The sequence below is a fragment of the Trachemys scripta genome, chromosome 1 (genome assembly GCF_013100865.1).
Source record: "Trachemys scripta elegans isolate TJP31775 chromosome 1, CAS_Tse_1.0, whole genome shotgun sequence".
Lineage (NCBI taxonomy): Eukaryota > Metazoa > Chordata > Testudines > Emydidae > Trachemys > Trachemys scripta.
Genome location: NC_048298.1, coordinates 337,679,846 through 337,691,915, shown reverse-complemented (window position 1 = coordinate 337,691,915; position 12,070 = coordinate 337,679,846). Strand labels below are relative to the sequence as shown.

General features: G+C 43.6%; 1 protein-coding gene across 1 annotated transcript; it reads right to left on the bottom strand.

Annotated features, from left to right (window-relative positions):
• Positions 1-10,866: 10,866 nt before the first annotated feature.
• On the bottom strand, positions 10,867-11,826 carry LOC117882737 (olfactory receptor 52J3-like). Its single transcript, XM_034781518.1, has one exon. The coding sequence runs from the start codon at positions 11,824-11,826 to the stop codon at positions 10,867-10,869; it is 960 nt and encodes a 319-aa protein (XP_034637409.1).
• Between the last annotated feature and the right edge of the window lie 244 nt (positions 11,827-12,070).

The following is a 12,070-nucleotide window of genomic DNA, read 5'->3' as shown; positions in this document are numbered from 1 at the left end:
CGGCCGTAATGGAGGGGGAAGGTCAGGAACAGGAGATTCTTGATTTGGTGTCTCACCAGAGGTGGTGAAGTCAGGCAACTCAACTGAAGATGTGTCCTGAGGACTGGTATGACCTGGCAACAGCTGATCTACATATCACTGCTAGGTGAGATCCTCTGCAGTCCCTGCAGAGTAGGAAACAGGCCCTGTTTGAGTGATGACAGTGGTAGGGACCCATTTAGCCAGAAGCATAATTCTGAGCCAAAACCAGCTGTCCCGGGCTAAAAGTTCAGTCTTTTGCTCTGGGTGCCCACCTGATGACTTGATCTTGCTGCTGACATTGCACAATTTGTCAGGGTTCAGAAGGTTTCAGCAGATCAAAGCAAGTCTTCCCATCATTAGAAACGCTGGGGATGACTTGGTCGTAGCATGAGGTGTGTTTCTGTAGGATACTAAGAAGGTGTCATAGAATCATAAAATATCAGGGTTCAAAGAGAACTCAGGAGGCATCTAGTCCAACCCCCTCCTCAAGGCAGGACCAACACCAACTAAATCATCCCAGCCAGGGCTTTGTCAACCTGGGCTTTAAAAACCTCTAAGGATGGAGATTCCACCACCTCCCTAGGGAACCCATTCCAGTGCTTCACCACCCTCCTAGTGATATAGTGTTTCCTAATATCCAACCTAGACCTCCCCCATTGCAACTTGAGACCATTGCTCCTTGTTCTGTCATCTGACACCACTGAGAACAGCTGAGCTCCATCCTCTTTGGATCCCCCCTTCAGGTAGTCTGTCCTCTCCTCTGGTCTCCCATCTGGTACCAGGGGTTGCCTTGTGAATTCATGAGAAGGAGGCTCAGTCTGCACTCTAAGAAGGGACGTGTGATTAGAACTAAAGCAGAGTTACAAAAGCTAATGGAGAGCCACGTGCTCCCAGCTGTGTGTCTGGTGCAGCCACCACTCAATGGCCTGTTCTGGCTAGCCCCAGTCTTGTTCCCTTGAATGTGTGCTCTGCTCTTAAAGGCCCAGGACACACTTCTAACAGCCAGGGCAGGACTGTGCATTTCAACTGTCTCACACCCACCCAGCAGCCTTTGTAACCACCCATCCTTAGTGCTGTTCCTTCCCCATCTCCCCACCTGCCCCCTTTCTGGTTTGTTACACACAGGAGCTGTGTCTTGTCTGAATTCAATTTCTAAGCTCCTTGGGGCAGGGGCTGTTTCTCCTTCTGTGTGTGTGAAGGGCCCAGCATAAGGGGCCCTGAACTGGAGTGGGATCGCTGAAGGCTTCCAAAATACAAATAGTGATCATAAATAATAAACACAAAAATCCAGCCAAATCAGGGCCTAACCCCTTTATCTTTAGCTTGCCAGCTATAGAGTGTTAGTAAATTGAATACAGGTGGACATGGGGCCCTTGTTCAGTTCAGACAGGAGAATTTGTTGAATCTCATCCCAGTGCTTAAAATCCCAGGTGCTCCACACTGGAGAAATATCCCAATTAGCCAGATGAACAGGCAGAGAGTTCTGCTGTGGGAATCCAAGTGCCCTCCAATCAGGGCAGTTCTGGAAAGTCTGACTCATCCTGGAACATTAGATTTCAATTCCACCTGGGAGAGGTTGGGAGGAAATGAACCAAGAGGGAAAGAACAAATCCAATGCAAACACTAATACAGTCTCTATCCTGCCTATAGGGCCCCCCTTGTTCCAGAGCAGCTGTGGGGAGGAGGGCACGGCCTTTGTCCCCAGGGCAGGCCCCTGGCTGCCCTCTATCCACAGGAACATTCTGTTGGTGTTGCTTTTACTGAGTCTGTTCCCCCCAAGCGACCCCAGTGACTGTGATGCGTTGGCAGGTTTCTGAGTGGGAACGGAAGTGGAGTCCCGGAGTTCACATCTCACAGGAGCGGGGAGCTCACAACCTCCAGCTAGTTCGGAAAATATCACATTCACCTTGAGAGGATGGTGAAGGCTCAGGCTCCCTCTTCCAGCCTTTCCTCTACATCCCACCAATGAATAGCCCCTGTCAGAGCTGGAGTCCATTTCCCTCTTGGTGTGACAGAGAGACTGTGGTCATGAAAGGGAAGTCAGGATGTGACGGGGCATTCCATATGCTTTATGAAAATATGCTGATGAATATGACATAACTGGAATATGCTTTATGCGAAATACCTCAAGTAAGATATCACTGGAAAAGTTATAATCTACTGAATATGATTTTCCCATTTGCATGCATGTATAATCTTTGTAGGTCAAGTTAGGAGTTTGGGGTATAAGCCTGTGTTATTAATGCTAAGTGAGGGCCATTAATGGTACTTCAGAATCTTGATGGCCCATTAGCAAGAAAACAATGAACTGTAAATGGACTTGTCTTTCCTGTCAGCCTGTGGGAATGGGCTATCAGGCGTCTTGCAGAGACATGTGACCATGCCACCTGATACTGGAATCTATCTTAAACCATGTACTTTTCCATGAAGAGGGGGGAGGTGGTCAAACTGAAACAAAGGACTCCCGCCTTATGCAAATCCTATTTAAAGGTGAGGAGTGAGGTCATCCATGTTGTCAGTGCTCCTCTGGGACACCACCCAAGATGACTGCTGGTAACATCTAAGGCTGAAGAGGAGGAATGACTGGACCCATACTGGAAAGACTGGTCTAGATGGTGCTGGTCCTACCATGAGTGCGGGGGACTGGACCTGATGACCTCTCAAGGTCCCTTCCAGTTCTATGATTCTATGATTCTGTGCAGAGATTATAATTAGAACAACATCTAGGGTGAGAACTTATTATTTGTAACCAGCTTTTAGTGACTAGTTTTGTTTGCGTTCTGTCTATTTCTGCTTAGTAACCTGATTTGTTCTGCCTGCTATCTCTTACGACCACTTAAATCCTACTTTTTATACTTAATAAATTCACTTTTGTTTATTAACAAACCTGGTGTAAATATTTGTTACCGGTGGGGGAGGCAAAGCAGTTGTGCATATTTCTCTTAACTTTGAGAAAGGGTGAACAAAATGATCTTTGTATCAGAGGGGTAGCCGTGTTAGTCTGAATCTGTAAAAAGTAACAGAGGGTCCTGTGGCACCTTTAAGACTAACAGAAGTACTGGGCTTTATACAGCGTAAGACATGTTTATCTGGGGTTCAGGTCCTGTTGAGGTTGTGCATTTGGATGCTGAGGCAAGTGCCTTTAAATGAGCTTTCCCAGAGCTGAGCTGATCTCATCGTCTGTATCCTGCAGAGGGGTGTGGCCCTATCTCTGTTCCTGTGCTGGTGGAGGCCTGGAGGGCTTGGCTTTTCAAGTCAGAGGCAAGGGGTGCCCATGCTGGCAGAAAGGTAGGCTCAGTTGTATCTCAGCACATCAAGTGACAATCCCCAAGGGGGTCCCAGCGATGGAACGAGTCACACAGGACTCCTGGGTTCTGTTGGTCATCCTGCCACTCAATCTCTGTGTGACTTTGGCCAAGTCACCTCTCTCTGTGCTTCAGGTTGCCTATCTGTATAATGGGGATATCTTCATAGGGACTTTCCTTTCCTGGGTGTTTTGAAGATGAAAGGTTCTGCATAGTATGGTAATAGTTACTGATGAGAATTACTGATCTCTGATCCTTTAGCAACAGCCCCGTGTACCTGCAGAAAGTGTTTGTGTCTCCCATCAGGCATCTTAAATTTTAAATTAAATTCTCCAGATTTGTCTGTCTACTATCTATCCATCCACCCTGGATATTAACAGGGTATCAGGCCCTATGGAGAACTTATATTCTTACTAATCAACTATAATTTTTTAAAATATACAGAAATGCACAGAGCAGCCAATTCCTCTCTGACTCAGTGCAGAGTACAGGAGTTCTCATCTCCCCTTGGGAAGGTCCTTTAATTACTGTTTACTCCGAAAGCTGGATAAAGAACACAGAAGCACAGACATGGAAAGATAGACATTGGCTAGAGTGTCTCCAGTCTCCATCCTGTGTGCATTCAGATGCCCCTTCTCCCCTAGACACTGAGTGATCCCCACTGGGATTGCACAGAGCTATATTATAAACAGTGCACACACCTGTGTCAGCTCTTGCCGCAGGATGTTGCTGCAGATGCTGGGGTGAGAGACATGGCTACCTGAGGAGGATTCCCAAGGAAGAAACTTCGGTCTCAGAATTCACAGGTATCTGTCCCTTGCTGTTTAACAAACCCAGTATGATGTGTGCATAATGGGATAGAGAATAGGTCTATGGTCCTTTAACTATGCAAAGTCAATAAACATCCCAGGGCCCTCTTTGCAGTTCCCCCTGCCCCAGCTGATGGCCTCCAGCCCCGAGGCAGCTGCATTTCAGTGGCACAGGGGATCCTTCTGTTATACTTATAAGAATCACATGGGATCTTTATAGGGGAGAAGGCAGCACGCCGCTTTTATTGAGAATACGCCAGTTAGCATATGCTTTTTATTTACACACACACACACACGCCATGCACACAGTTCCGCCAGTTGATGTTTATAGTTACCAGTTCAGAGTCTGGATTAATCTAGTGGCCAGCCAGATTGGTTGGAGAGGGAAGCAGGGCTCTGTCGGTCGCGATCTGATGCTTCTGGAGTGTGGCAAGACGAACCCAAAGTCGCATGGCCAAGCATCCTGTTCTTATAGTCCTTTTTGTTGTGTTGAAGTTTATGGATTTTGCTGTGTCAGTTTGTGACCAGTTACTCCTTAATTGGTGTTATTTTTTGATGTTAACATTTTAAAACACCTCTGAGAGGGTCATTCTGTTCCAGATCTGATTTAATTAATTGTCTTTAAGGGTGTCAGCCTTCACCTCAGGGTTCTCAATCTGCCCTTTCTCAATCATGGATGCACGTTGATAGTTCTTTGGTGTCAATAAGTTTTGATGTGTGTCTTTGCTCCTCCTTTTTTGACCATTTGGTTAACAATGGCCCTCACGCCTTATTTTTTCCTCATTTACACAAACAGTCTTTTATGGAGACCTTCAAAAGATATACAGCAGTTTTTATATTGAGCAAGAAAGACATTGTAAATTAAACCTTACTAAATTTTGTAATTAAAACAATTCCCATTGTGGCCCGGGCCTTCAACATTTCTCTAATTTTCTTAACATAGACACAATACAAGATTCTGTCTCTTATTTACTGAACCTTAAAAGAAAGAAATTTATATTTAACTAGAGTGCTTAATTTATAATACATATAGGAAACCATAGTAGACATTATAACTTATCCTAAAACAAAAAGGTGACCATAATTAGTCATCAGGATTGTTCTGGTCTGTCCCTGCCTTAACATAAGTACAGACCCTGGCAGTCTGTCAGATGCATTTCTACTAATGTCCCAGAGGGTCATTCCTCTCTGCTATTTAAAAGGGGTGGCTGGCAGGATGATCAAATCATATATTAATTCTTATAGTACAAATATAAAATCCTACTCCTACATGTCCCCCTTTTGACACTAAGATTATTAATTGCCAGTGTTACTTTTTGCATAATAGAAAATACTGGGATGTGATTTGGGCCTGTGGCTTTAGCTTTGCATACATTTGTTTTATTTAATAGCACATTTAAAACATTTTGATTAAACAAATATAATTTAAAACCCAAATAATTAGGGGGTGTAATATTACAGATAATAATTGTGGGAGACCATTTAGAAAATATGTTCTGTTAATAGTAAGCTGTTTGGTTTTTTGCAGTGGCAATTTTTAATATGTTTTTGTTTGCATGTACACCTCTACCTCGATGTAACGCGACCCGATATAACACGAATTCGGAGATAACGCGGTAAAGCAGCACTCCAGGGGGCGGGGCTGCGCACTCTGGCAGATCAAAGCAAGTTCGATATAATGCACTTTCACCTATAACGTGGTAAGATTTTTTGGCTCCCGAGGACAGCGTTATATTGAGGTACAGGTGTATAATATGAATGGTTTGGTTTTTTACGTTGCTTTTTTGTTTGTTTTAGGAATTGTGTTATTTTTGATTTTTTCATAGGTGATTGGTAATTTTTTGCTATTTAATGCTAAGATTGATAGAAAACTTAGCTAAATTAGTGCTTATAGTAAAATGAGAATTTTTTGGTTGTGGCAAGTAGTAAATGTGATTATTGGTAAACACAGTATTTATATTATATCTATATTTGTTTATTGGTGGGTTGCTAATATTTTTATTTTTTTAACTTTTTTTTTTAAGAATTAACACATATACATAGCCCATTATACAGTACTTTGGTTTTATTATTTAATTTATTTTAAGTACAGGATTTTAGTGAAATGTTTTTACTACAGGACTTAGAAGCAAGAGGCAAGGACAAGCACACCCAGTTTGGGGGAGTCCATTCGGAACAACCTTTGGTGTCCAATAGCTTTTTTTTTTTTTTAGCCCACTGGCTCAAGATCTGGGGTAGCCAGAAGGATCCCATGGCTCAAGGTATATTTTTTGCTTTTAGAGCCCATTGGTGTGTGATTTTAAGAACAGTTTTTCTAATTAAATGGTCTGGCCTTACTATGCTAGAAACATACTGCATTTATTTCTATTGATTTTTTTTTTTTTTTTTTTTTTTTTTTTGCTTTAGCAAGTGTATTCAAACATTAGTGTTTTTGGATATTACGTAAAACATTTTGTGTTCCACAGTGGACAAAGCAAGTATCTGCATTTTAGTACATTTTATAGCTATAGCAGTATGGTTTTTTATTTGTATTTGTTTTTGTATTAGGTTGTTTCATAGCTGGGACAGAGAGCTTAATTTATTTTTAATCACTTTTAGGTTTATAGTATTTATAATTTTTAGTTCAAAACCATTTTTTTAATATGGTGTTTGCTATTTGAGGATTTTTTTGGCAGTATTGAATACACAACAGTGCTAGCAACAAGACAAACAACACAAGACAAAACATAGAACACAAAACACAATTTCTATTGTGACAGTAGATTTATGGTATTTTGGGTTGCTTCTTAAGTATAACACTTCAGGACTACAGATGTTAGTAGATGTACAATACAGGGCCAAATTCTGAGGCCATGGCCTGTACTTTTTCTCAGGCCTCACTGAGACAAAACTGCCCTTGGAGTAAGAACAAAGTTATTTTTATTAACACATTTCTCTATACATAAAATAACAANCTTATGCTCTAATAAATTTGTTAGTCTCTAAGGTGCCACAAGTACTCCTGTTCTTTTTGTCTATGAAAAGGTTGTAGTTTGCTGATTGTGATTATGCTCTTTGTATGTGTGGAGCATTTTTATATTTAAAGTTATGAATATTGGCTATCTACTTGTATTTCAATGTGTTCGATTCTAAGTAGCACCAATGAAGCATTTGGCCAACTTATTGAGAAGAGACTATTCAGAATAAGTGCCCAATCAAGAAAGACTTAACTGACAATGGACCTTGGGAGACTCCAATCCTCATCTGAGGAGCCTTCCTGGGAACGTTCAAGGTAGCAAGTGAGCAATGGCTGCTCTACCTGTAAAGAACTGAGTCATGCATGGACATGTGACTTACCCATGTGACTCCAAACTCCATTTTGTTGCTGTGATTTTCCACAGTAAGAACAAAGGGGTGTCCTTGCACATGGGCAGAGGATATAAAAGGCCCTGGAAACCCCTCCATTTTGTCTTCAATCCTGTTTCTATCCTCTGGAGGGACTTTGCTACAAACTGAAGCTCTGAACAAAGGACTGAACGACCCATCCAAATATGTGGATGTACTCCAGAGACTTGTATTTGGCCAACAGTTTATTCCACCATTGTTATAATCCTAAGCCAAGAACTTTGCAATTGTTATATGTATTTGATTTAATTTAACCAATTTTAACTCTCATCTATATTTCTTTCTTTTTATGAATAAACCTTTAGATTTTTAGATTCTAAAGGATTGGCAAGTGCGTGATTTGTGAGTGAAATCTGAGTTATATATTGATCTGGGTCTGGGACTTGGTCCTTTGGGATCAGGAGAACCTTTAATTGGGGACACTGATTTTCATAACCATTTGTTCCTATAAGGAGTGCTATTGGTGGTGATACAAGGGAACTGGTGCATCTGAGGGAATTGCTTGTATGACTTCTGGTTATCCAGTGGAGCAAAACCAAAATCCTCTCTCTTTGGCTGGTTTCGTTTGCCTTAGTAGTGAAGGAACCCCAGCCTTGGTCTGTGACTGTCCTGCTCTAAGCAATTTTTTCTGCATTGATACTCTCAGTGTGTCTCCCAAGAGCACCCCTTGTTACAGATTATGTGGGCTCCATCTGGAGTTGCGGACTCTGAAGTAGGGCCATGGCTAAGGGCCTTAGGGTTCAGGCTACCCAGGGCTGCGGCGGGGAAAGAAGAATCCTCCCAGGATTCTCTTGCTGCAGCAGCTCGGCGCTGGGGGAGAAGCACCGGGCTGGGTGCAGGACACCTCTCAACTACCACGGCAGCTCTAGCTGGGTTGGGCAGGGCCAGACTGGGACAGGAGAGGGGCTCCTCTCCCCATCAGTATGGCCCTTGATAGCTTGCTGTGCATCCGCGCAGCTTTGAATGAACTTAGTGGGTGACCCCTAGTTTTTGTCTTATGTGAAGGAGAAAATAACATTTCCTTATTCAACTTTTCCACACCAGTCATGTCCCAGTCTTTTTAATTTCTCATACGCAAGCCGCTCCATACCCCTAATCATTTATGTTGTCCTTCTCTGTACCTTTTCCTATTCCAATATATGTTTTTTTTTTCAGATGGGGTGACCACATCTGCATGCAGTAGTCAAGATGTGGGCGTACCATGGATTTGTATAGAGCCAATATGATATTTTCTATATTGTTATCTATCCCTTTCTTAATGATTTCCAACATTCTGTTTGCTTTTTTGACTGCTACTGCACGTTGAGTGGATGTTTTCAGAGAACTATCGACAATGACTCCAAGATCTCTTTCTTGACTGGAACAGCTAATTTAGACCCCATCATTTTATATATATAGTTGGGATTATGTTTTCCAATGTGCAATACTTTGCATTTATCAACATTGAATTTCATCTGCCTTTTTTTTGCCCAGTCACCCAGTTTTGTGAGATCCCTTTTGTAGCTCTTTGCAATCTGCCTGGGACTTAACTGTCTTGAGTAGTTTTATATCATCTAAAGAGATTGTTACTACTCCTTTTTCCAGATCATTTATGAATATGTTGAGTAGGACTGGTCCCAGAACAGACCCCTGGGAGACATCACTATTTATCTCTCTCCATTCTGAAAACTGACCATTTATACCTACCCTTTGTTTCCTATCTTTTAACCACTTTCCAATCAATGAAAGGACCTTCCCTCTGATCCCGTGCCAGCTTACTTTGCTTAAGAGCCTTTGGTGAGGGATCTTGTCAAAGGCTTTCTGAAAAATCTATGTACACTATATCCACTGGATCCCTCTTGTCCATATGCTTCTTGACACCCTCAAAGAATTCTAGTAGATTGGTGAGGCATGATTTCCCTTTACAAAACCATGCTGACTCTTCCCCAACAAATCATGTTCATCTATGTGTCTGACAATTCTGTTCTTTACTGTGGTTTCAACCAGTTTGCCCGGTACTGAAGTCAGGCTTAACAGAAATCCGTCAAAATGCACAGCACCACCTATTTTCAAATGCACAGCGCTGTCTGAGTACCAGATCTGTCTGGAGGAATCAGGTTGGTGAGTTATTCATTGCAGTGAGTAGAATGTATGCAGGAAGTTTATTTTCCCTCAAAGCATGTCACACCCCCCCCCCCCCGCAGAATAGTGACCTGTCCCACAGTTTGAGAACTTTTGGACTACATGATCACAGTGGTTCTTTCTGGCCTTATAATCTATCTATCTATTAATAATATTGCAGTAGAGTTACTACTGACCTGGGAAGAAAGAGCAGGGAGTGGGCCCACTCTGCACATAACAGAACATGATTTGGGATAATCGAGATTGGGGAAGATTTTGAGGAGCTTGAGAAAAACCCACTGAACAATTTTTAAATCAAGGCTGGGTGTTTCTCTAAAAGCTCTGCTCCAGGAATGTTTTGGGGGCAGGGCTCTAGGCTGCGTTGTGCAGGAGGTCAGACTAGAGGATCACAAAGGGCCCTTCAGGCCTAGGAATCTATGAATCTCAGCTTTCATTTAAATTTCAACCCAGGGTTCCCTGGACTCACCCATTAGATCCATACAGGAGAAACACCAACAAAACACCACCCGCCCCTTGTGTCCCTGAGGTTTTTCTAATTTCTCTGGCCCCCGACAGCCCCTTGTTGGTGCAGCCTCCTTTGTCCCTGCCTGCTCCCCATGAGTATTTTAACCCAGACCGTCTCACATTGAAAACAAGATGAACTTGAAGAATCTCAGAAGAAATGGCTCCAAAAACACGGGAATCTCTGAGCCAGGGGATGTTGTAAAAGCCAAAAGTCTAACTGGGTTTAAGAAGAGAATCAGAGAAGTCCCTGAAGGCCAGGCCCACCAATGGCTATTGGCTAGTATGGGCAGCTGTACTCAGATCTGTCACCTAAACAGAATGGCTCAGGTGCGGGAATCTCCCTCATATCCCCTGCAATGAGGATTGATGCAAAGGCCATACTTGAGTTCTCCTCACCATGTGTTGGATTGAAGAACTTTAGCCCTTTCCCCAGCAGCGCTCCAAATCTATTGGTCTCTCGCCTATAGCTGGCCACATTGGTTCTATAGTTCTCCCACAGCCTCTTGACCAATTTGGTTTTGTTGAAGTGATCCACATGTAAGTGGCAAAGTCACTGGTGACAGGAGAATATTGCCTTGCCTTTGCCAGTCTCACCCCAGCTCTCCAAGGCACAGAGCAGAGGAGAAATGACAGCAATGCATCATTACCGTGTTCAGGTTCAAAAGGCCCCAGACAAACGTATTGCTTTGGGATGTGAGAAGCTCTATTAGAGGTCGCACTGATCAGCAGAAACAGGAGTAAGTAGCGCTTTCTCTGGGGAATTTTCTCAGCACCCTCTCACGGATCTCCTTCACCCTCACCCCGTAAATGACTGGGTTCAGCATGGGGGGCATGAGGATATGGAAACTGGCAACCAGAATGTGGGCAGAACTGGGAATCTGCTGGCCGAACCTGTGTGTGAGGTATGAGAAAAGCACTGGGGTGTAGAATATGAACATCACGGCCATGTGGGAGCCACAGGTGCTGAGAGCTTTGAGGCGTGCGTCATTGGATGGGAGCCGGAAGATGGCCTGTAGTATACGAACATAGGACAAGAAAATCATGATCAGATCCATCACTAAGAGGGAAACTAAAAACAAGTCATATTCTCCATTGGCCCTAATGTCTGCACAGGCCAGCTTTGCAATTCCCATGTGCTCGCAGTAGGAATGGGCAAGGACACGGGCTCTACAGAAAGACAGACGGTCAACCAGGAATACCATGGGGAAAATGAGGACTCCTGGCTTCAATATAATCACCAGGCCCATCAGTGCAATTCTCTTCTTTGCTAAGATCACAGTGTATCTCAGAGGGTCACAGATGGCCACGTATCTGTCAAAGGCCATGGCTAGAAGGATGGCTGACTCCATTCCCGTGAACGTGTGAATGAAGAACATCTGGGTGAGGCAGCCACCAAAGCTGATCTCTCTGAAGTTGAACCAGAAGATGCCCAGCATTCTGGGCACTGTAGCAGTAGAGAGGCCCAGGTCGACAGCTGACAGCATGCACAGCAAGTAGAACATGGGCTGGTGGAGGCTGGGCTCTGTTTTGACGATGAGCAGGATGGTGCAGTTCCCCAGCAGTGTTATGATGTAGACAGTGCAGAAGAAGATGGAGATCCAGGCGTGTGCAGCTTCCAGCCCTGGGATGCCCAGCAGGATGAAGGTGGAAGGGTGGGAGTAGGTATAATTGAGCAGTGGCATCTCCAGGGGTTGCTGATGTCCCTGCCGCTGGCACAGATGCTCCCTGCAAGGAAAAACAGTGCTGCTTTACTCTGCTTAGCGTCGCTCATCCAAACTGTACTTAAGAGCCAAAGAGAGAAACTACAGAAAGAGAAACAAGCAAGTGAAGAAAGGGAAGTTGTCAGCTGAAACAAAGAGTCAGTGAGAGCCAGGAAGGCCTCTAAAGACAGCAGAAGCCCCAGAGCAGAAGACTTTCATACCAGAG